We start from the raw sequence: 25,373 nt of genomic DNA, 5'->3' as shown, positions 1-25,373 counted from the left end.
AGCTCCGCCTCCCGGGTTCACGCTATTCTCCTGCCTCAGCCTCCGGAGTAGCTGGGACTACAGGCGCCCGCCACCTCGCCTGGCTATTTTTTTTGTATTTTTTAGTAGAGACGGGGTTTCACCGTGTTAGCCAGGATGGTCTCGATCTCCTGACCTTGTGATCCGCCCGTCTCGGCCTCCCAAAGTGCTGGGATTACAGGCTTGAGCCACCGGGCCCGGCCCCGAAGACTATTTTTAAGGGCTTTATTATCTACAGGTCCCAGGACATTGAAGAAAAGAAAACAAACAAGATTTAAGATATTACAATTTTTAAATAAAAAGTATGTTTTCTTATTACTTTCAGAATGCACTTAAAGTGAATCTGAAATTACAGTATTTTTTAGAAAATATTGACCTAAGCATATTTCAAAGGTGTTTAAAATAACTCAAGTGTGGAATAGAACAAGTGAAAGGAAGAAGTAATTTACATGTACTTTTAAAAGCTTTTGCTTATTTATTTATTTAGATGGAGTTTTGCTTTTGTCGCCCAGGCTGGAGTGCAATGGCGATCTCGGCTCACTGCAACCTCCGTCTCCCGGGTTCAAGCAATTCTCCTGCCGCAGTCTCCCAAGTAGCTGGGATTATAGGCGTGTGTCATCACGCCCGGCTAATTTTTGTATTTTGAGTAGGGGCGGGGTTTCTCCATTTTGGTCAGGCTGGTGTCGAATTCCTGACCTCCAGTGATCCGACCTCCTCGGCCTTCCAAAGTGCTGGGATTACAGGCGTGAGCCACCGCGCCCAGCCTCTACTGCTCTTTTCCCTCCACGCCCCAGAGGTGTCCCTGGGAAACTCTTTGGAACTCTATTCTCCAGAATGAACGGGTATCAGAAATGGAGCGGATTTCTATGCCATTCTGTGGGTCATCAGCATGAAATTACACATTCCGCACAGGCTGAGTTTGCATATTGTATTTTAGTTTGCATTCCTGTCACAGACAATTTAAGGGTTTTCAATTACATTTCTAAATTTTAATTGAATTCCTTAATTTTAATTGTGGGAACTTTCCTGGATCCAAACAACAGACGCTGACCCTCCTAGTGAGATCCCAGGTCACAAACCGCGGAGCGGCTCCAGCCTGACTGGCAAGTGTTGCTTGCAAACTCCGGAAAACCGAGACACGCCCAGAGATAGGAGGAGGGAAGCGCAGGCCCTGCCCCATAAGCATTCAGGCCCCGCCCACCACCTCGCTGGCCCCGCCCAGGCCTGGCCTCTCCGTCCGCGCGCAGGCGCCTGCAGACCCGGAAGTGGATGGCGTGGAGAGATGGCGCAGCTGCGGCGCGTGAGTTTTCCTTTGTTTAGATTAAGTGTTCGCTTAGCGGTGCCCTCACGCTTCTGTACCCGGGATGTGGGGGGCGGTACAGACCTTGAAATCCCCGCACCACTCCCTCCACCCCGAGTAAATTCACGCGTCCGGTCAGAATACCGGGGTTCGCTTCCCTGTGTGTTAAAATCGCCCTAGGGCTGGTTCTTTCCCTGGTCGTTCTGCCGTAGGGCCGCGTAGGCACCTGCTTTCGCGTCGTTTTCCTGCTCAAAACCCTTCAGTGACCCTTCCGCCAGCCCCGCGCCACGTAAAGTCCCCACTTGCGAGCCTGATCCACGCCCTCCGGGTCCCAAGCCTCGCCCTTATCGGCCCCTGGGGCGCAGTGCCACAGCCGCAAATCGGGAGGGGCCGCGTCCACTGCCTGTCCTGGAGATTCTGCAGACCCCACCCCTGATCTGCCTGCCACCCTAGACCTCCTTGGGCTGGACCCTTCTGTCTCCAGGCCTCTTCGCAGTCAAGGCTTCTCCCGATCCTGTGGCCGGGACCTATCGTAGGGCACCCAGTGTTCTTCTGTCCCAAATTCCTTCCGTTGGAAACTGTGCTCTTGAGGAGGTGGGCATTTTATTCCAGTCCCCTCCCTGTGAATGTATAGTGAAAGAGATGGAGAGCGAGGTAGAGGAAACAGAAAAATTTAGAGAGAAAATAATGAAGGAGATCCATATCAAGACGGCAACGTAGAGGGACGGTGAGAGATTTGCAAAGTGAAAGAAGCACCCCAGGAAGTAGCAGGGAGAGAAAAGCAACTGGAGAAATGTAGAGAAAAGTTGTATTTCTAGACAGATGAAGGACTGCAAGGTAGGGAGAAGGGCAGCAAAGCGGGAGGCTCCTCAGACAAAGTTGGGGAGAGGAGGAGGGATTTGGAGCCAGGGCAGACTGAGCAGTGTGGTGCAGGGACAGCAAGAGGGGGCAGCCGGTGACAAGGAGAGCAGAGGGAGAACCACCCCAGGGATCTGGGGTTGCCAGACAGTGGGGAGAAGGGGGCATAACAGAGAAGAGGGAATTTAGCAGGAGGAGCACAGATGGGAGAAGAAAGAGGCAGAAATACATGGAGATTGGAGACAATCAAAAGATTGGAGAGAAAGAGCAACAAAAGGAAAAAAATTGCAAGATGGAGCAGATCAGGTGGAAGAGAAGGAATAGAGGGAAGAAGGGGAGAAACTGTGGGAGAGGAGAGGGGCTCAAAATCTGGGCTCACTGCAACCTTAGCCTGCTGAGTTCAAGCGATTCTCCTGCCTCAGCCTCCCGAGTAGCTGGGATTACAGGTGCCCGCCACCACGCCTGGCTAATTTTGTAGTTTTAGTAGTGACGGGGTTTCACCATGTTGGCCTGACTGGTCCTGAACTCCTGAGACCTCAGGTGATCTGCTCACCTCGGCCTCCCAAAGTGCTGGGATTACAGGCTTGAGCCACCTTGCCCGGCCTCCTCACATTAATTTGGTAGAATGGTTCCCAGAACTCAGAGAAAATTTTACTTAGGTTTACTATCAGTTACGAAGGTTATGACAAAGGATATAGATGGAAGAGCCATCCTAGCAAATCAAAACAGAGTAGTGGGTTTTGGAAACCATTAACTTTATCCGTGTCTGAATTGAGGGGCAGTCATGTGGGACTGAGTCCTTAACTGGGATGTGATTCTATCTCCAGGTAGATACTGTCCAAACTGAGTTAAATTGTAGGTCATCCAGCTGGGAGTGTGCCAGAGAACTGTTCAGCAGGGGAAAAAACACGTGTACATTTCCACCTCAAACAGTAAAGGGAAGAGATCTCCAACTGGTCCACCCACCTGTCTCAGGGCCTGCGATCTGTAGTAACTGGAAATGTCTGTCCCTCCTCCTGGCTGTTGCTGACCCTGCGATTGTGCACCATGTGCCAGCCCTACTCACAATCTCAGGACAGTGTGGCATCCTTTCTCTGTGGCATCACCAATATTTACTTCAAGGGATTACTTTGGTTAGTGTACCCACATGGAGGTATTGTCCATTAAAACACACACAGACACGCTGGCTGGGTGTAGTAGCTCATGCCTGTAATCTCAGCACTTTAGGAGGCCAAGGTGGGCAGATCACTTACATCTAGGACTTCCAGACCAGCCTGGCCAACACGTTGAAACCCCACCTCTACTAAAAATACAAAAATTGAAAATACAAAAATTAGCTGGGCGTGGTGATGCGCACCTGTATTCCCAGCTAGTCGGGAGGCTGAGATAGGAGAATCACTTGAACCCCAGAGGTGGAGGTTGCAATGAGCCGACGTCGCACCACTGCACTCCAGCCTGGGTGGCAAGAGTAAAACTCTGTCTCAAAAAAAAAGGCACAGAATGAAGTCTTTATTTCTTGCTACTCCTCCATGATTAAAACAAAAAACATTCTATTAATTACATTTCTCCCTGTAGTTAGTACCCCTCTTCAATGCTCCATTTGAGAACACAGTATACTAAAATCTTGTTTATATTCTCTGTCTCCAGTCTTGCCTCAAGTTCTTGATTTACCCCCTTCCAATTAAGCTTTCACCTCCACCATTCCTTTGATCCTTTTTTTTCCAGACTGCACCAGTGACCTCTGTGTTTCGAAGTCCAATTTTGCATTTCCTATCCTCATCTTTTCGAGTTAGCAACATGTTGCACAGCTGATCATTCCCTGTTCTTTTTTCTTAGCTCTAAATTTATTTGATTACTTTGTTTCAGATTTTTGTCTTACCAGTTTCCTCTGCTGGTATCTCCTGAAGCTGTCTTCTCTGAACATGAGAGTGTTCCGTGATTTAGGTCTTCTTCATTTTGTTTTGTTTTAAGAGAGAGTCTCACCCTGTCACCCTGAGTGCAGTGCCGTGGTGCAATCATAGCTTCCTGCAGCCTCGAACTCCTGGCCTCAGGAGGTCCTCCTGCCCCAGCCTCCCAAGTAGCTGAGACTCTAGATGCACACCACCACACCCAAGTAATTTTTTTATTTTTTAGTACAGACTGGGTTTCCCTATGTTGAATAGGCTTAGATCTCAAAACTCTTCTCATCTCTGTCCACACACACTACCGTTCCTTATCATCTCATCTCATGGCTTTGAACCCCATCTACCTGTCTCCATGTCCCCTGCAGACCTCTGGCCTGAGGTCTAGAAACCTGTGTTCAGTTGTCTCCTTACTTCTCTGCTGGGACACCTAACAGGCATCTCCACCTCGTATGTGCCACTTTCTGAGCTCCCCCAAATGCATTCCCCGGCAGTCCTGCACATCTCAGATGAGAGTGACCCTGTACTTCCTGGGGCTTAGCTGAACTTCTTGTCATATATTCGAAATATGTAAGATATTACATTGTAAGTACATTAGTTTTTTTTTTTTTTTTTTTTGAGATGGAGTCTTGCTCTGTCGTCAAGCTGGAGTGCAGTGGCACGGTCTTGGCTCAGCGTAACCTCCGCCTCCCAGGTTCAAGCAATTCTCCTGGCTCAGCCTCCCGAGTAGCTGGGACTACAGGCATGCACCACCACGCCTGGCTAATTGTATTTTTAGTAGAGACGAGGTTTCACCATGCCGGCCAGGATGGTCTCGATCTCTTGACTTTGTGATCTGCCCGCCTTGGCCTCCCAAAGTGCTGGGATTACAAGCATGAGGCACCACGCCCAGCCTGTAAGTACATTAATTTAACATAAATAATTACATATTTACTAAAACAGGTGAGGAAATTTGTTGTTTCCGAAATTCCTTTGAGGTATGGGAGAAAATGTTTGCGGCCTTGTCCCTGTGTGATCTGTGCCCCAGGACCTCTCTGAGCTCATCTCCTGCCTCTGTCCCCCCCGTTCCCTCTGCTGCAGCCACACAGGCCTCTTTCCTGGAGCCAGGGTTGCTCCTGACTCAGGGCTTCCACGTAGGCTGTCCCTCTGCCTGGACATCTCTAGCCTGTCAGCTGCAGATACAAACACCATTTCTTCCCCAAGTCTTTGTTCTGATATTACCTTCTTCATGGAGGCTTCTGTGTTCCTCTCCACCCCATATTTAACACTCCAGCTACACCCTCACCCCCACTGTGGTCCACATTGCCTGCTCTGGATATTTCTTTCTGCTCTTTTGCTGTCCACTACCTAAATCCTGGTAACAAGACCCAAGGATAGAGCAGAGCCAGAAGGTGGGGGTGTGCTGGACTTGCGCCGTCTGAGTGGAGCTCACCCCTGGCTTCACATTGGAGTGCAGATACACGTCTTGTGCCTCCAGTCTCTTACCTGAGATTCCCATTCTCATACTCAGGTTGGGCTCAGCATTAATATTTGAAGTTGATTCTACGGTAGTTGCTCTTTATCTTCCAGTGTACTTTCTGAGGTTCCAGTTACTCATGGTCAACCACAGTTTTAGTAGTCCAAGGATATTACATGGAAAGTTCCAGAAATGAAGAATTCGTAAGTGTTAAATTTCTCTTCTTGGTAGGATGATGTAGTCTCTCACTGTCCCACTCTGTTTTGTCCAGGACTTGAATCATCTCTTTGTCCAGTATGTCCCCCTGTACAGTCATCCCTCGGTATCACATAGGATTTGCTTCCAAGATCCCCCCCAAGATTACCCAAATCAGATGATCTGCAAGACCCTTGTATAAAATTGCATAATACGGTCACGTGCCACATAAGGACATTTCGGTCAACAACAGACCACGCCTATGATGGTGGTTCCATAAGATTACACTGGAGCTGAAAAATTCCTGTTGCCTGGCTACCTCAGAGCAGTCATGACATCATAGTGCAGTGTTGGTGGTGATGCTGGGGGAAACAAACCTAGTGCGTTACCAGACAGCTTTAACTGGATGTGGAGGAGGATGACATTGAGAATCTCTTAGAGGTGGTTCATGAGGAATGGGTTAATGAGTCATTGGAACTGATACAGGAACGCATAGCTGAAGAAGAGGCAAGAGAATAGGGAACTGGCTGGGTGCGGTGGCACACATCTGTAATCCCTGTACTTTGGGAGGCCGAGGCAGGTGGATCACTTGAGGTCAGTAGTGTTGGGAGTGGTGGCACATGCCTGTGGTCCCAGCTACTTGGGAAGCTGAGGTAGGAGAATCACGAACCCAGGAGGCGGAGGTTGCAGTGAGCCAGGGTCGCGCCACTGCACTCCAGCCTGAGCGACAGAGTGAGACTCCATCTCAAAAAAAAAAAAAAAAAAAAAGAGAGAGAATGAGCCAATAGGAAACTGAGGAAAAAGAAAGAACTCTCAAGGCAATTCACAGTTAAATATATAGCAGAAGGTTTTGCAGACCTTGACAAGCTCCTTAAAAGGTTTGAAAACATAGGCACCAACACCTAAAGATTTTCATTAATAGAAAGGAACGTCCATGATGCATTATCTGCTCATAAGAACATTTAGGAAGACAAAAGAAACAAAGCAAGCAAACTACCGTGGACTATTCTGAAAGGAGAGCTTCAGGCAAGTCCTTCAGGAGGCGTCTGGGAGAAACCATTGTTACCATAGGAGGACTTTCTGGTGGGACAAGATGTGGCACTGGAAGACGGTGACACTGATGATCCTGACCCTGTGCAGGCGTAGGCTGATGTGTGTGTTTGTGTCTTAGTTGTTGACAAAATGTTTAAAAGGTGAAAAAATTGAAAACAAGAAAAGTTTAGAGAATTAAGGTAAAAGATAAAATATTTTGTATAGCTGTACAACATGTTTGTGTTTTAAGCCGTTGTTGCAAAAGTGTCAAAAAGTTAAATTTAAAAGTTTGTACGGTACAACAGTTGCAGTAAGTAAGCTTGGTTTATTACTGAAGAAAAAAGTATTTTTTTGTGAAGTTAGCGTAGCCTAAATGTGCAGTGTTTGTAAAGCCTGTAGTAGTGTACAGTCATGTCCTAGGCCTTCGCATTCATTCATCACTCACTGACTCACCCAGAGCAATTTCCAGTCCTGCGAGCCCCATTCATGGTAAGTGCCTTAGACAAGTGTACCATTTTTTAAACTCTTATACCAAATGACTACTGTATTTCTTTTTCTTTTTTTTTTTTTCTTTTTGGAGACGGAGTCTCACTCTGTCACCCAGGCTGGATTGCAGTGGTGTAATCTTAGCTCACTGCAACCTCTGCCTCCTGGGTTCAAGTGATTCTCCTGCCTCAGCCTCCCGAGTAGCTGGGATTACAGGCACCCACCATCATGCCCGGCTAATTTTTGTGTTTTTAGTAGAAACGGGGTTTCCCCATGTTGGCCAGGCTGGTCTCAAACTCCCTACCTCAGATGATCCACCCGCCTTGGTCTCCCAAAGTGATAAGATTACAGGCGTGAGCCACTGTGCCTGGCCTTACTGTACTTCTTCTATATTTAGATATGTTTTGACTTAACGAGTACTTAGCATTGTTACAGTTGACTGTAGTATTCAGGACATAGCATGCCCTACAGGTTTTTAGCAGTAAGCTATATTATATATACCAGATATAATAGTAGGCTATGCTATCTTGGTTTGTGTAAGTTCACTCTGTAATGAAATGGTCTGAAAATGCGTTTCTCAGAACATGTCCCTGTTGTTAAGCAATGTGTGACTGTATTTGCATATAACCTATGCACATCCTCTGTATCCTCCCATATGCTGTAAACCGAAGGGGGCCAGCCCCTCCACACCTGTGGGCGTTTCTCATCAGGTGGAAGGAGAGACTTGAGAAAAGAAAGAGACACAGAGACAAAGTATAGAGAAAGAAAAGTGGGGCCCAGGGGACCGCGCTCAGCATACGGAGGACGGCACCGGCACTGGTCTCTGAGTTCCCTCAGTATTTATTGATCATTATCTCTACCATCTCGGAGAGGGGGATGTGGCAGGACAAGAGGGTAATGGTGGGGAGGAGGTCAGCAGGAAAACATGTGAGCAAATGTCTCTGTGTCATAAACAATCTTAAGAAAAAGGTGCTGTGCTTTGATGTGCACATACATAAACATCTCTGTGCATTAAAGAGCAGCATTGCCACTAGCATGTCTCACCTCCAGCCCTAAGGTGGTTTTCTCCTATCTCAGTAAATGGAACACACACTGAGACATTCCATTGCCCAGGGACGAGCAGGAGACAGATGCCTTCCTCTTATCGCAACTGCAAAGAGGCCTTCCTCTTTCACTCATCCTCCTCAGCACAGACCCTTTATGGGTGTCAGGCTGGGGGGCGGGTGTCAGGCTGGGGGGCGGTCAGGTCTTTCCCTTCCCACGAGGTCATATTTCAGACTATCACGTGAGGAGAAACCTTGGACAATACCTGGCTTTCCTAGGCAGAGCAGTGTTTGTGTCCCTGGGTACTTGAGATTAGAGAATAGCGATGACTTTTACCAAGCATACTGCCTTCAAACAATTGTTCAACAAAGCACATCCTGCATAGCCCTAAATCCATTAAGCCTTGAGTGAACACAGCACATGTCTCTGCAAGCACAGCGTTGGGGCTAGGGTTACAGATTAACAGCATCTCAAGGCAGAAGAATTTTTTTAGTACAGAACAAAATCGAGTCTCTTATGTCTACTTCTTTCTACATAGACACAGTAACAGTCTGATTTCTCTTTCTTTTCCCCACAGTAAACCATCTGATTACTTGTAATACCTAATTAAATATAAATGCTCTGTAAATACTTGTTATACTGGCTGGTTTTCTTGTATTATTTTTATTTTATATTTTTCTTTTATTGCTGTTTTATATTGGTATGTTGCTTCCTTTTTTTTTTTAATTATTTAAGTCTATAATTGGTTGAATCCTTGGATACAGACCCCATGCACTGTATTCTCTGTCTGCCCATCAATCCGTTGTTAGTCTTCTTTTTTGTTTTGTTTTGTTTTTAATAGCAGTCTTTTTGATCAGATCCAGTCTTTGGTATCTGAGTGGTTTTGTTTAAGTAATCCTTATTTTATTTAACATGCCCCCCAAGCACATGAGCATTGATGTTGGCAATTTGGATACGCCAGTGAGCATCTGTCACGTGCATCCTTTACATGGAGTAGATAGGGTTTAGTACTGTTCCAAGTTCCATTCATTCAGGATTTTGCAACGTATCCCCTTGGATAAAGGAATTTTACTGTATTCTGTATCCAGCATTGAGCACCGAAGCCGTGTCCTCATTTCAGAAGGCTGAGCTCAGCTTCTGATTCACAAAGAGGTGAGGGGTACTGTGCTCTGCATGGGGTTTGGTCAGAGCCAGGTCTGTGCCCTGAAGGGAATCTTAGTCCAGCTCCCCACTGCTGCAGTGTGTGTGCTCGGGCTTCTCCAGGAGGGGAGCGGGTTCTGAAGAAAGGGGCCAAAAACTCTCTTGTTCTTCCTGTAGGAGTTTATTGTCCCGGCATCAACTCTGTAGCAGTGGGCAGCAGAGGACTGTATTTCCACAGGGTGAGGTCTCCCCTATGTGTGTGGTTGTGGCACAGGAAGAAAGTATGTTGATTCTAAACCCTAAACAGCATGTTTTTGACATTCAGGATTGACTTCTAAAGAGTCATGTTATGTGAAGGAGAAGCGCAGAAGAGGACAGCAAAGGAGTCAGGGATGCCACTTACTCAGGTAAAGTGATATTCTCAGTTGATTGTTCTGTTTCTTGTTTCTTCCTGAAATGCCGAGTACCGGAGTTGAGAATCTTCTGAGTCTGAAGCGTCCTGCCTGACAGGTTTGCTCACACTCACCCGTGCCTTCCCTCAGTCCCTCTCATCTCACTTAGATTCCATCCCTCGTGACCCAGTGACATGAACTTGGGAAGAGGCTGCCCTGGGCATGGGCCTGGGAAGGGCTCACACCAGACATGGATGGAGATGGGGTGAGGGTCCTGTGGTGTCAGTGCTGTTGGGCAGCAGGGATTGTTCAGGGGCCACATCTGGATGCATTGTCAGTCTCTGTGGACCAGAATTAGAGGAGCTGCCCACAGAAGTCACGTATTAATGTGCACAAGTACCTGGTAAATTGTGCAATAAAAAATCAGGAAATCTTTTGTGCCTTTTTGTTTGTTTGTTTTAGATAAGAGTCTCGCTCTGTTGTCCAAGCTGGTGTACAGTGGTGCAATCTCGGCTCACTGCAACCTCTACCTCCCAGGCTCAAGCGATCCTCCCACCTCAGCCTCTTGAGTAGCTGGGACCACAAATGCCTACCACTATGCCTGGCAATTTTTTGAATTTTTGGTAGAGATGTGGTTTCACCATCTCCACCCACCTCAGCCTCCCAAAGTGCTGGAATTACAGGCGTGATGGTGCCTGGCCTTTTTTGACTTTTAGTAATAGCCATTCTGACTAATGAGATGGTATCTCATTGTGGTTTTGATTTGCATTTCTCTAATGATCAGTGATAATGAGCTTTTTTTCCATATGCTGGTTGGCTACATGTATGTCTTCATTCGATAGATGTCTGTTCATGTCCCTTGCCCACTTTTTTCGTTTGTTTGTTTGAGATGGAATTTCGCTCATGTCGCCCATGAGGGAGTGCAATGGCGCGATCTCAGCGCACTGCAACTTCTGCCTCCCAAGTTCAAGCGATTCTCCTGCCTTAGCCTCCCGAGTAGCTGGGATTACAGGCTCCTGCCAGCACACTCAGCTAATTTTTGTATTTTTAGTAGAGACAGGGTTTCGCCATGGTGGCCAGGCGGGTCTCGCAACTTCTGACCTCAGGTGATCCACCTGCCTCGGCGTCCCAAAGTGCTGGGATTATAAGCATGAGTCACTGCACCTGGCCCTTTGCCCACTTTTTAATGGGGTTGTTTTTCTCTCTGAAATTTGTTGAAGTTCCTTATAGATGCTGGATAGTAGACCTTTGTTAGACGCATAGTTTGCAAAAATTTTCTCCCATTCTGTAGGTTGTTTGCTCACTCTGTTGATAGTTTGTTTTGCTGTGCAGAAGCTCTTAAAGTTAATTGGATACCGCTTGTCAATTGTTGTTTTTGTTACGATTGCTTTTGGTGTCTTTGTCGTGAAATCTTTGCCCATTCCTGTGTCCAGGATGGTATCATCTGAGTTGTCTTCCAAGGTTTTTATAGTTTTAGGTTTTACATTGAAGTCTTTTTTTTTTTTTGAGACGGAGTCTTGCTCTGTCACCCAGGCTGGAGTGCAGTGGCCGGATCTCAGCTCACTGCAAGCTCCGCCTCCCGGGTTTACGCCATTCTCCTGCCTCAGCCTCCTGAGTAGCTGGGACTACAGGCGCCCGCCACCTCGCCCGGCTAGTTTTTTTTTTTGTATTTTTTTAGTAGAGACGGGGTTTCACGGTGTTAGCCAGGATGGTCTCGATCTCCTGACCTCGTGATCCGCCCGTCTCGGCCTCCCAAAGTGCTGGGATTACAGGCTTGAGCCACCGCGCCTGGCCCTTACATTGAAGTCTTTAATCCATCTTGAGTTGATTTTTGTGTATCGTGTAAGGAAGGCATCCAGCTTCAATCTTCTGCACGTGGCTAGCCGGTTATCCAGCACCATTTATGAAATAGGGAGTCTTTTCCCCTGTTTTTGTCAGCTTTGGTAAAAGATCAGATGGTCATAGATGTGCGCCTTATTTCTGAGCTGACTATTCTGTTCCATTGGTACTTTTGTGGCCGTTTTGTACCAGTACCATATTGTTTTGGTTATTGTAGCCTGGTGGTAATAGTTTGAAGTTGGGATAACTTGATGCCTTCCAGCTTTGTTCTTTTTTTTTTTTTTTTTTTTTGAGAGCAGAGTCTCGCTCTGCCGGCCAGGCTGGTGCAGTGGCCGGGTCCAGCTCACTGCAAGCTCCGCCTCCTGGTTACGCCATTCTCCTGCTCAGCCTCCAAGCACTGGACTAACAGGCCCGCACAAATCGCCCGGCAGTTTTTTGTATTTTTTAGTAGAGACGGGTTCGCAATGTTAGCCAGGATGGGTCCTCGATCCTCCTGACCTCGTGATCCGCCCGTCTCGGCCTCCCAAAGTGCTGGGATTACAGCTTGAAGCCACAGCGCACCGGCCTGCTTTGTTTCTTTTGCTTAGGATTGCCTTGGCTATTCAGGCTCTTTTTTGGTTGCATATGAATTTTAAAATAGTTTTTTCTAGTTCTGCAAAGAACGTCGTTAGGATTAGCATTCAGTCTGTAAATTATTTGGGCAGTGTGATCATTTTAATTATATTGATTCTTCTCATCCATGAGCATGGGATATTTTTCCATTTGTGTCTTCTCTGATTTCAATTTGAGCAGTGGTTTGTAATTCTCACTGTAGAGAATAATCTAAATTTTAATGGACAAAGCAATGGGTTAGTGTAGTAGTATAAGCCTGTAATTTGAGCTTCTTGAGCTTCTTGGGAGGCTGAGATGGGAGGATCTCTTAAGTTTGAGACCACCCTGGGCAATATAGTGAGACCTCACATACATTTTAAAACATATTCTATTTATATTTTTGAAAATAGGTATTTGTGACTGGAATTCAAGTTTCTTTGTTTTTTTCATGATCTCCTTTTTTTTTTTTTTGAGATGGAGTCTCACTCTTTTGTCTACGCTAGAGTGCAGTGATGTGATCTCGGCTCAGTGCAACCTCCATCTCCTGGGTTCAAACAATTCTCCTACCTCAGCCTCCCGAGTAGCTGGGATTACAGGCGCCCACCATCAGGCCTAGCTAATTTTTGCGTTTTTAGTAGAGACGGAGTTTCACCATATTGGCCAGGCTGGTCTCAAACTCCTGACCTCAGGTGATCTGCCTGCCTCAGCCTCCCAAAGTGTTGGGATTACGGGCGTGAGCCACTGCGCCCAGCCAGTCTACTTTTTTTTAAATAGCTTAATATACAGTAATGTTTATAAAGTAAACTGAGTACTATTTATACATTTTTATTGTTGCAAACATGCTGAAATATACATTAGCAAAAATAATAATGACTGCCAGGCCGTATGTGCACCATTAGTCCCAGTTTCTTGGGAGGCTGAGGAGGGAGGATCATTTGAGATCAGGAGTTCAAAGCTGTACTGTGCTGTGATTATTCACTGCACCCCAACCTGAACAACATAGCAAGACCTGGTCTCTAAGAATTTTTTTTTAAAAAAGATGACAAATGTCATCTAAAAAATAGTCATTGAGAGACAACTCTTTATTTCATTTGATATGTAAAGTGCGTATGTTTATTACTTTATAAGCTAAGTGTGTGTGTGTACCTGTGATGTGTTTGCATGAGTGCATGGATAAGCAAGCCTATAGTTAAGGTACAACATCATTTTGTAAGAATTTTTTAATTTTAATTTTAATTTTATTTTTTATTTTCTTGAAACAGAGTCTCTCTCTGTCGCCCAGACTGAAGTGCAGTGGCGTGATCATGGCTCACTGCAGCCTCCGCCTCCTGGGTTCAAGTGATTCTCCTGCCTCAGCCTCCTGAGTAGCTGGGACTACAGGCGTGCGCTGCCACACCCAGCTAATTATTATATTTTTAGTAGAGATGGGGTTTCATCGTGTTGGCCAGGATGGTCTTGGTCTCTTGACCCCATGATCCACCCGCCTCGGCCTCCCAAAGTGGTGGGATTACAGGCGTGAGCCAATACTTTTGGCCATGCGTGTTGGCTCACGCCTGTAATCCCAGCACTTTGGAAGGCTGAGGTGGGCATATCACCTGAGGTCAGGAGTTTGAGACCAACCTGACCAATGGAGAAATGCTGTCCCTACTAAAAATACAAGATTAGCCGGGCGTGGTGGCGCATACCTGTAATCCTAGCTACTCGGGAGGCTAGGCAGGAGAATCCCTTGAACCTGGCAGGCAGAGGTTGTGGTGAACTGAGATCGCACCATCGCACTTGAGCCTGGGCAGCAAGAGCAAAACTCCATCTCAAAACCAAAATATTTATATTTTTGAACAGTTGAAATTACATCTGAAATACTTTCCATGACCTTATGAATGTTCTACACTATTGGGCCGGGAACGGGGCTCACGCCTGTAATCCCAGTGTTTTGGGAGGCCGAGAAGGGTGGCTCGCATGAGGTCAGGAGTTCAAGACCAGCCTGGCCAACCAGGGTTTGGTGAAACCCTGTCTCTACTAAAAATATAAAAATTAGCCAGGTATGGTAGTGCATGCCTGTAATCCTAGCTGCTTGGGAGGCTGAGGCAGGAGAATTACTTGAATCTGGGAGGCAGAGGTTGCAGTGAGCGGAGATCGCGCCACTGCACTCCAGCCTGGGTGACAGACCGGAGGCTCTGTCAAAAAAAAAAATGTGTTCTACACTATCACATTAATGAGTTAATGGCAGTAAAAATAGTAATGTATTACGAGGAGGATATGTGTATATGCATATATAATGACCTTTTATGCAGATTTAGGTTTTTGTTCATGAACTTAACTTGACTCAGTTAGGTAATTGTCAGTTTACTTTTGACGCTGATCTGTTACTTAACAGTTTGATGCTTTAGGTTTGATTCTCATGCCCAGACACAAAATTAACCCACAGTTATCTCTATAGAAGTGTTAGGTATTATGTTCAACACACCAACTGATATGCATTATCTACCTGAGCTAGAATACAAGTAGTTGGTGTCTTCAGAGAACTTGTATTCTAGCTCAGGTAGATACTGAATGGAAAATCTACACCGCTTTAAAGACTATCATAACTTTTTGTGGAAAAGTATAATAAAACTCAATCACAGACGCATAACTAGCTCAAAAATACCTTAATGTGGATATGTCAGAATGTTCACGTCACCACTTCAGTTGAGTGAATCCTTACAACCCTCTTCTCGTTTTGTGTGAACATAATTACTCTCTCTATACCCTGTTGGTCAAATACATCTTTCATTTTAGGGACACTTGACATTCAGGGACGTGGCCATAGAATTCTCCCAGGAGGAGTGGAAATGCCTGGACCCTGTGCAGAAGGCTTTATACAGGGATGTGATGTTGGAGAACTACAGGAACCTGGTCTCCCTGGGTAAGGATAATGCCCCTCAGAAGCTGGGGTCTGCCTTTAGTATCTCTGCATTTTCCCTTGTGTGCCTCTTGGGAGCCCCTGCATTGCTTGACTGAGATTGAAACCCTGTTGACTTGGCTGGGCGCAGTGGCCATGCCTCTAATCCCAGCACTTTGGGAGGCCGAGGTGGGTGGATTGCTTGAGGTCAGGAGTTCGAGACCAATCTGACCGACATAATGAAACCCCATCTCTACTAAAAATACAAAAATTAGCCAGGCATGGCGGCATATGCCTGTAATCTCAGCTACACGGGAGGTTGAGGCAAGAGAATTGCTTGAACCCAGGAGGCAGAGGTTGCAGTGAGCTGAGATCATGCCACTGCACTCCAGCCTGGGCAACAGAGCAAGATTCTATCTCAAAAAAAAAGAAAGCCTGTTGACTCAGAAATGAAAAGCTCCCGTATGCTTTCTGGACTTGAAATGCCCCCTTTCTTCAGATCTTCTGTCTCCTTCATGATGCACCTTTGGGTTGGTACCTGGGCTTAAGTGTGCGTAAAACCTTATGACAAACTTTTAAAATATCCAGTTCCCTGTTTTCTACCCCTATGCTTTTGATTCTGTAGTTCTTGGAAGAGAGTTCGATATCCAATTATTACAGGATTCCCTAAGCATTCAGAAGGAGACAGTATGTGGGTGAATTTGTGAAACGTTTTTCTGGAATTCTTGATTAGTTTTTTTTTTTTTTTTTTTTTAAATTTATAGTAGAATGACTTATAATCCTTTGAGTATATACCCAGTAATGGGATTGCTGGGTCAAATGGTATTTCTGATTCTAGATCCTTGAGGAATCGCCACACTGTCTTCCACAATGGTCATACTAATTTACACTCCCACCAACAGTGTAAAAGCGTTCCTGTTTCTTCACATTGTCTCCAGCATCTGTTGTTTCCTGACTTTTTAATGATCGCCATTCTAACTGGCGTAAAAGGATTAATTTTTAATATCGTCTCTCCTGCCTAAACAGAGGGCTTGGATTTTGGAGACATCACAGCACATCTTGATTCTTTCTTTTATAAACAGGAATATGTCTTCCTGATCTGAGTATTATCTCCATGATGAAGCAAAGGACAGAGCCCTGGACTGTGGAGAATGAAATGAAAGTAGCAAAAAATCTGGTTAGGTGGGAAGGTATCAAAGATATCAACACAGGTAAGAGCTCAGATGGACAGAGCGGAAGCCACACTTTTTTTTTTTTTGAGACGGAGTCTCGCTCTGTCACCCAGGCTGGAGTGCAGTGGCCGGATCTCAGCTCACTGCAAGCTCCACCTCCCGGGTTTACGCCATTCTCCTGCCTCAGCCTCCTGAGTAGCTGGGACTACAGGCGCCCGCCACCTCGCCCAGCTAGTTTTTTGTATTTTAGTAGAGACGGGGTTTCACTGTGTTAGCCAGGATGGTCTCGATCTCCTGACCTTGTGATCCGCCCGTCTCGGCCTCCCAAAGTGCTGGGATTACAGGCTTGAGCCACCCCCCCTGGCCTTTTTTTTTTTTTTTTTGAGACAGTCTCTGTCCCCCACACTGGAGTGCAGTGGCCATCATAGCTCACTGCAGCCTTGAACCCCTGGGCTTCAGCAGTCCTCCTGCTTTGGCCTCCCAAAGTGATGTGATTACAGGCATGTGCCCCATGCCTACCAGAGCCATACTGTTAAATAGTGTTTGGGAAACTCTCTGTAAGTGGGATAATTGTGTGGAGAAATAGGAGTTTAAATCCTTTGAGTTCTTAAGAGAAATCTTTCTTTACCTGTACCTATCACCATGTCCTTTATTTAGTTGTTTGCTTATTTATTTATTTAGAAATAGAGTCTCACTCTATCTCTAGGCTGGAGTGCAGTGGCGTGATCTCTGCTCACTGCAACCTCTGCCTCCTGGGTTCAAGTGATTCCCCTGCCTCAGCCTCCCAAGTAGCTGGGATTACAGGTGCGCGCCACCATGCCCAGCTAATTTTTGTATTTTTATTAGAGACGGGATTTCACCTTGTTAGCCAGGATGGTCTCAATCTCTTTACCTCATGAGCTGCCCACCTCGGCCTCCCAAAGTGCTGGGATTATGGTGTCAGCCACTGCGCCCAGCCCACCCTTTCGTTTAGATGTGTAATAGTTTTATGGTTTGTTTGAGACCGAGAGTCTCGCTCCTGTCGCACGCCCTGGAGTGCAAGGTGGGCCGGATCTCAAGCTCACTGCAAGCTTGCCTCCCGGGTTTTACCCATTTTCTCCTGCCTCCAGCCTCCCGGAGGGTGCTGGGACACAGGCGCGCCACCTCACCGGCCCTAGTTTTTGTATTTTTTTAGAGAGACGGGGGGTTTTCACCTGTGTTAGCCAGGAATGGTTTCGATCTCCTGACCTCGTTTGATCCACCTGTCTCAGAACTCCAAAAGTGGCCGGGATACAGGCCTTTGACCCCACCGTGCCCGCCCAACTCTTTGTTCTTTGATTCTGAAGGGGCGCAAAGAGAGTGCCGTTTCAAAGGAGTCTCTTTCCCCTGTGGTCTCTTTCTGTGTAGGATTTTATCTGTTGCTCAGTTCTCTGTCCTTATACATCAGAGCTGAGGTCTGCATAGACCTGCCTCCTTGACCTATTCATGATCCCCCCATTTCCTGTACTGGGAAGACCTGATGGGGTGATGGGAAAACATAGGTTGTTGTCTTTTGCTTCTGGGGCCTGGAAACTGCATAGAGCTGTTTCAAGCCCTCTTTGCCTGTTCAGGTCTGTTTGAGGTGGGAAAAAGTCAGTGATTTTCCTACTCTCACATGCTGCTCGGCACAGAATGCTTCATTTCTGGTCACCAAAATGTGTGGAGATTTCTCCCCACCAAAAACCAATTCTGGGGTTTCCTGCAATTCATTCGTGACACTGTCTACCTGAGTTAGAGTTGCATCCCACAGGCTAAGGGTTGAGTTCCCAAGCCTGTCCCCCACCTAAGCCACCAGTTGCCAGTAGTGGGTAGTCACCTTTCCACCTGACCAGCCACAAGTCAGGGTTCCCTTGACCCCCTTCTTCTGTTTGGTTACTTTGCTAGGGTGGCTCACAAAACTCAGTGAAACACTTCGTTATGTTCATTGCTTCATGATGAAGGATGTTTCCAAGGATACAGATGGACAGCCGGATGAGGAGGTTCACAGGGCAGGCATGTGGGGAGATTCACTGCTGTGCCATCCTCCAGTCCCACCGCATGTGTTCAGCATTTGAAAGCTCTCAGGAATTTTTATGGAGGCTTCATTACATAGGCATGATTGATATTAACTCAGTCTCCAGCCCCTGTACCCTTCCTGGAGGATGGTGGTTGGTGCTGACAGTTCCATGCTTCTAACCATGGCCTGGTCTTTCTGGGCTTTCTCTATCTGCAGATACAGAAACCATGGATATGAAGACCAATAGTAAGGGACTTGAGCATCATACATTTTGATATCTCAGGGTTTTTTAGCACAAAACTCGCAAACCATGTTTTTCCTCTGCTCTCACACCACCGCAGTTATCAACACAGAGGAAGCCTTCTCTGACCAAAGGTGTGGGGGTTTTTCCCCATACACCAAGCAGCAGACAGCAGCTGGGTGTCCTCCAACTCACTTCCAACACTACCTGGAGATAGGGCCGGGTCCCACAGGTTTAGGGCTCAGTCTCCAAGACTTGCCTCACTTCCCACAAGTGGCAAGTCTGGGTCCCCAGAACTTCTGACCAGCTGGCTTCCAGTTGAGGTTTCCACAATCCCCTCTTTGGGCCCAATTAATTTGTTGGAGCAACTCATAGAACTCACAGAAACACTGATGTTTACCAGTTTATCATGAAGGATATTGCAGATGATACAAATGAAGAGATGTATGGGACAGGTATGGGAGAAGAACTGTGGAGCTTCCATGCCCTCCCTGGGCGTGCCACTCTCCAGGAAACTGCCATGTGTTCCGGTATCCTGAAGCTCTTGGAACCTAATCCTCTTGGGTTTTGATGGAGGCTTTATGACATCAGCATTCCTTCCCCCAGGGTATACAGCAGGACCCTCTCTGGGGAGGTCTTAAGACCAGCAATCAGAAAGGTGCCCCTAGAGTCCTGCCTTAGAGCAGGTGAAAGGAGAGGAGGAGAAGGTTGGAGAGGTTATTTTTCTTAAGGCCTGCAGAGAAGGCCTAAGCCAACATAACCAAAGACTGTAGCAAGGGCTGTGGGAGTTATGAGCCAGGAACTGCGGACAAAAACCAACGTATGTGTGTATCAACACCACACAGAGGAGCCTGGGACGTGTCCTCCCTGGATACCAAGGGAGGTATTCTGAATAGAAATAACGGATGTGCGCCCAGTCAGTAGTCAATGAAAGAGAGCTAATAAGCACAAGTGGGTACCACTGCACTTAGATGACGTAAGATCAAAAAGTCAAGAAAGACCTGGATCCCGGAAGCCCTCAATTAAAAAAAAAAAGAATCCCAGCGGGCTCCCCCCCCCCCCCCCCCGTAATTATAAAGGAAAAGCTTTCATTCTTTCAATATTGAGTATGTTACCTTTCGACTTTTTATATATGGCCTCTATTAAGTAGGTTCCTTGTATTCCTAGTGTGTGGAGTGTTGTTTTCTTTTTCTTTTGAGGGGGTGTCTCTTGCTGTCATGATCTCGATCTCGGCTCACTGCAACCTCCACCTCCCAGGCTCAAACGGTCCTCCCACCTCAACCTCCTGAATAGCTGTGACCACAGGCCACACGCTTAGCTGATTTTTGTATTTTTTGTAGAGGTGGCGTTTCACTATGTTAGCCAGGCCGGTCTGGAATTCCTGAGCTCAAGTGATCCCCCCATCTTGGCCTTCCAAAGTATTTGGATCATAGGCATGAGCCCCCATGCCTGGCGAGTGTTTTTATCATAATGATTGCTGAGGTTTTCAAATGTTTTTCTGCATCAGCTGAGATTATTGCATGGATTTCTTTTTCTTTATTCTGTTATTGTGGGGTTTTACATGGACTGATGTTCCAAAGTTGCATCCTTCTTGCATTCCTGAAATAAATTTTGCTTGGTCATGAGGTGTGATCCATTTTACTATGCTGCTGAATTTATTTTGCTACCATTTTGTTGAGGATTTTTGCATTAGATTAATCAGTAATATTGCTCTGCAGTTTTGTTTTGTTTTGTTTTAAGATGGAGTCTCACTCTGTGGCCCAAGCTGGAGTACAGTGGTGTGATCTCGGCTCACTGCAGCCTCCGCCTCCTGGGCTCAAGTGATTCTTCTCTCTCAGCCTCCCAAGTAGCTGAGACTACAGGTATCTGCCACCATACCCGGGTAACTTTTATATTTTCAATAGAGACAGGGTTTCACTATGTTGGCCAAGCTGGTCTTGAACTCCTGACTTCAGGTGATCTGCCTGCCTCAGCCTCCCTAAGTGCTGGGATTACAGGTGTGAGCCACCGTGCCCGGCCTGCTCTGCGGTTTTCTTTAGGGCCTTTGCCTCTGCTTTCAAGGTAACACCGGCCTCACTGAATGAGTGTAGAAGTGGTTCTCCTCGTCAACCTTATGGCACGTTTTGAGGAGGATTGGTGTTAAATCTTTTTCAGTATTTGATAGAATTTTACACTGAAGTCATCTGGTCCATTGCTGTTTTAGTTGGTAGGTATTTGATAACTGATTCGGTCTTCTTATTTGTTACTGGTGTGTTTAGATTTTCTACTTCTTCATCGTTAAGTCTTGGTAAGTGGTGGCTATCTACAAATTTATCCACTTTTTTTCTTGGTTATATTTTTTGTTATGTGATTGTTGAGTCTCATTTAACTTCCATTTTTATTTGTATAGACTTGTTTGTAATGTCCTCTTTTACCTTTCTAATTGTAGTTTTTTGGTCGTATACTTCATGTTTCTTTTTTCTAGTTCATCTAGGTAAGGGTTTGTCAGTCTTATTCAAAGTGTGAACTCTTACTTTCCTGACTTTCTCTAGTGCTTCTCTGCTGTTTCCTTTGTTTTCTAACCTTTATTTTTTCTTTCTGCTATCTTTGAGTTCATTTTTTTCTTTTTCTTTTTTTTTTTAGATGTCACCCAGGCTGGAGTGCAGTGGTATGGTCTCGGCTCACTGCAACCTCCGCCTCTTAGGTTCAAGCAATTCTCCTGCCTCAACCTCCCAAGTAGCTGGGACTACGGGCGCATGCCACCATGCCCGGCTAATTTTTTAAATTTTAGCAGAGATGAGGCTACATCGTGTTGCTCAGGCTAGTCGCGAAATCCTGAGTTCAGGCAGTCCGCCCGCCTCGGCCTCCCAAAGTGCTGGGATTATAGGCATAAGCCACTGCGCCCAGCCATGTTCATGTTTTTCTTTGTTGAGGTACAAAGTTAGGTTTTTTTATATGTTATTTTATTCTAGTTTAGTTATTTATTTTTTAAGAGATAGGGTCTCACTGCGTCACTTAGGTTTGAGTGCAGTGGCATGAGTATAGATCCTGGGATCCAGTGATGATCTCCCTTTAGCCTCCCGAGTAGTTGGGACTACAAGCACACGACACTGTGCCTCACTAATTAAAACAGGAATGTGTTTTATTTTATTTATTTTGTTTAGAGATAAGGGGTCTCACTTTGTTGCCTAGGCTGGTCTGCAACTCCTTTCTTCAAGAGATCCTCCCACCTCAGCCTCCCAAAGTGCTGGGATTACAGGTGTGAGCCACCCAGCCATTTGTTTATTTCTCATGTATGCATACATCATGACAGTATCCCTTCCAGCACTATTTTTGTTGCATTTCATGAGTTCTGCTGTGTTATATTTATATTTTCTTTTATATCAAGATATTTTCTAATTTTCCTTTTTTTTTAAATTTATTTATTTATTTTGAGATGAAGTCTCACTCTGTCACCAAGGTGGAGCGCAGCATGCAGTGGCATGATCTCGGCTCACTGCAACCTCCACCTGCCGGGTTCAAGTGATTCTTCTCCTGCCTCAGCCTGCTGAGTAGCTAGGATTACAGGCATACATACCATCATCACACCCGGCTAATTTTTTTTTTTTTTTTTTTTTTTTTTTTTTTTTTTAGTAGAGTCAGGGTTTCATCATGTTGGTCAGGCTGGTCTTGAACTCCTGACCTCATGATCCACCTACCTCGGCCTCTCAAAGTGCTGTGATTACAGGCGTGAACCACTGCACCCGGTTTTTTTGTTTTTTGGAAATGTAGTCTCATTCTGTCACTCAGGCTGGAGTGCAGTGGCACAGTCTCAGCCCACCGCAACCTCTACCTCCCAGGTTCAAGCAGTTCTCCTGCCTCAACTTCCTGAGTAGCTGGGATTACAGGCACACGCCACCATACCTGGCTAATTTTTGTATTTTTAGGTGGAGACGGGGTTTCACAATGTTGGCCAGGCTGGTCTCGAACTCCTGACTTCAAGTGATCCACCCACCTCGCCCTTCCAAAGTGCTGGGATTACAGCCACCACACCTGGCCTATGCAGCTGCTCTTAAGTGTCTTATTTTCCCTGAGAGGCTCATCCTGCTTTTTCTTAGAAGCTTTCAATTTTTGTTGTATTTTTCTGCTCATAATCCCTCTCAAACTCACCTGACTCCTGCAGATTCCCCACTGCTCAGTGCTTCACCCCACCTTTTGGGTTTTCTCCACTGCCAGTGTGATAATACGAAGTATGCTGATATTTCTTCCAGTGTCTAAGTCAGATGAGGCAGATTCCAGTCCCTCCGTCAGGGTCTAAACATGCCAGAACCATGGGTTCAAATTATGCTGTTTACTTGCTTTCCTAGGGAGGTGCTGTGCAGTGAGAAGCAAAGCAAGAAACAAGCCTATTACAAATCAACTTGGATTAACCTTTCAGTTACCTCTGCCAGAACTGGAGATATTTCAAGGTGAAGGGAAGATTTATGAATGTAATCAAGTTGAAAAGTTAATCAGCCACAGTTCTTCAGTTTCACCACTTCAAATAATTTATTCTGGGGTCAAAACCCACATTTTTTATAAACACAGGAATGATTTTGTTGATTTTCCATTGCTGTCACAAGAACAGAAAGCACACATTAGGAGAAAACCTTATGAATGTAATGAGCAGGGCAAAGTCTTCAGAGTGTCTTCAAGCCTTCCTAATCATCAAGTAATCCACACTGCAGATAAACCTAACAGATGTCATCAATGTGGTAAAGCCTTTAGGTACAAGTCAGGCCTTGCAGAACACTGGAGAATTCGTCCAGGAGAGAAACCTTACAAATGTAAAGAATGTGGCAAGCTCTTCAATCGAATTGCATACCTTGCACGACATGAGAAACTGCATACTGGAGAGAGTCCTCACAAATGTAATGAGTGTGGCAAGGTCTTCAGTCGTATTACATACCTTGTACGACATCAGAAAATTCATACTGGAGAGAAACCTCATAAATGTAACGAATGTGGCAAGGTTTATAGTAGCAGTTCATACCTAGCACAACATTGGAGAATTCATACAGGAGAGAAACTTTACAAATGTAATAAATGTGGCAAAGAATTTAGTGGGCATTCAAGCCTCACCACCCATCTGTTAATCCACACTGGAGAGAAACCTTACAAATGTAAAGAATGTGACAAGGCTTTTAGGCACAAGTTCTCCCTAACAGTTCATCAGAGAAATCATAATGGAGAGAAACCTTACAAATGTCATGAATGTGGCAAAGTCTTCACTCAAGTTTCACACCTTGCACGACATCAGAAAATTCATACTGGAGAGAAACCTTACAAATGTAATGAGTGTGGCAAAGTCTTCACTCAGAATTCACACCTTGCAAATCATCAGAGAATCCATACTGGAGAGAAACCTTACAAATGCCGTGTGTGCGGTAAGGTCTTTAGGCACAGCTCGTGGCTTGTACAGCATCAGAGAAGCATTCATGAGAGAGTCCTTACAAACTGAGTTTGGCAAACTCTATCATGAGTTCTAGCATTAATCAACATCCAAGAGTCCATACTAGAAAGAAATCATTTAAATATACTATCTATGGCACAGGCTGTATTAAGACCTACCAAATCAGTAGACATCAAAACATTCGTCTTTGGTGAAACCACACAAATGGATGGTGTGTGCCAAGGCTAACAAGTCAAAATCTGTTGAACCTGATAATATGATGTGTATAAAGGGTGCAAGGACACGTGGACATGGTCTGTTATGATCGGGTTATTAAAAATGTAATTATTTGGGTTTGAAAGGCCAGGTGCAGTGGTTCATGCCTATAATCTCAGCACAATAGAAAGCCAAGACAGGAGGGTCACTTGATGCCAGGAGATCAAGATCAGCGTGGGCTACGTAGCAAGGCCCGTCTGTACAAAATAAAAAAGCCAAGCCCTTGGCATGTGTCTGTAGTTCCAGCTACTCGAGTGGCCAAGGCAAGAGGATTGCTCAAGCCCAGGAGTTTGAGAGTTTGAGCAGTGAGCTCTGATCTTGCCATTTGTACTCCAGCTTGGGTGACAGAGCGAGTCCCTGTCTCAAAAGAAAAAAAAAAAGGCTAGTTTTTATGACTTCAACCTGAACTTTGAAATCTCTTCATGTGCCTTCCTTACAGGCCTTTCACTGTGGTCTCTGGGAAAGAATCAGTCAGATGACAGGGCTGACTTCATTAGCTGAGGAGCATTTATCCAATTTCCTGGAAGAATAAGGACACTTCCTTTTCAGATTAAAGATTGTCTGATTTAGAGGCCATGGAGATGGGCAGAGAATAACAAAACCGTGATGGTAGTCATCATGCTTATTGCAGTTAGCACACTATTTTCTTGATGGGCACAGTGCTGCTGTGCTCTACAAGTGACCATGAAATAGAGCATGCCATGACTTTAGGACACAGGGATTTTTATGGGAAGAGAGTCAAGTCATTAGGGACTGATTACGTAGTAGAGACAACGCAGGGGAAATGGTGGCCACCTTCTCCATTGAATAGCAATAGCTCCTGTTTAGCAAAGACTGATTAAAAGGTACTCTTATTTTTGAAATGGAAGAGAGAACAGTTACATCAGAGTAGAGAGTTTAATCAAAACTACCAATGGAACATGTTCTTGAGTAGGATTCATGTTTAACTGCTGGCATAATTTGCTTCTGCTTGATTTAGAATGTCCATAGTTCTCATGTTTGAACAATAAAGTTGAAATTTTCCAAAGTGTGAATGGTTCACCTTCTTTCTACCATATTGTTTTATCCCATCTCAGGAGGATACTTTATAGCAGACAATAATAAGGCACCATTAGCATTTTTGTTTTTATTTTTTATTATACCTAAAATTC

The 25,373-nt window shown here is 45.5% G+C and overlaps 1 protein-coding gene across 2 annotated transcripts; it reads left to right on the top strand.

Moving 5' to 3' along the window:
* Nucleotides 1-1,265: 1,265 nt before the first annotated feature.
* ZNF766 (zinc finger protein 766) lies at nucleotides 1,266-25,256 on the top strand. 2 transcript variants are annotated; one of them, XM_017864706.1, is made up of 5 exons: nucleotides 1,266-1,318; nucleotides 9,756-9,837; nucleotides 15,028-15,154; nucleotides 16,213-16,341; nucleotides 22,883-25,256. In XM_017864706.1, the coding sequence occupies exons 2-5, from the start codon at nucleotides 9,775-9,777 to the stop codon at nucleotides 24,013-24,015; spliced, it is 1,452 nt and encodes a 483-aa protein (XP_017720195.1). In that variant the 5' UTR covers nucleotides 1,266-1,318; nucleotides 9,756-9,774; the 3' UTR covers nucleotides 24,016-25,256. The 2 variants fall into 2 exon arrangements, with proteins under 2 accessions (XP_017720195.1, XP_017720201.1); XM_017864712.1 differs by lacking the exon at nucleotides 16,213-16,341.
* The last annotated feature ends 117 nt before the right edge of the window (nucleotides 25,257-25,373 follow it).

Source organism: Rhinopithecus bieti, unplaced genomic scaffold (genome assembly GCF_001698545.2).
Source record: "Rhinopithecus bieti isolate Rb0 unplaced genomic scaffold, ASM169854v2 scaffold_2723, whole genome shotgun sequence".
In the NCBI taxonomy this organism is placed as follows: domain Eukaryota; kingdom Metazoa; phylum Chordata; class Mammalia; order Primates; family Cercopithecidae; genus Rhinopithecus; species Rhinopithecus bieti.
The sequence above is the reverse complement of the archived record's forward strand: the minus strand, read 5'-3'. Positions and strand labels throughout refer to the sequence as shown.

Excerpts from the sequence above, each read along its gene's own strand:
- ZNF766 (XM_017864706.1), top strand. The coding sequence starts at position 9,775 with ATGTTATGTGAAGGAGAAGCGCAGAAGAGGACAGCAAAGGAGTCAGGG. Across the intron at positions 15,155-16,212 it reads CAGGAACCTGGTCTCCCTGG|GAATATGTCTTCCTGATCTG; the intron begins GTAAGGATAATG and ends TTTTATAAACAG. Across the intron at positions 16,342-22,882 it reads TATCAAAGATATCAACACAG|GGAGGTGCTGTGCAGTGAGA; the intron begins GTAAGAGCTCAG and ends TTGCTTTCCTAG.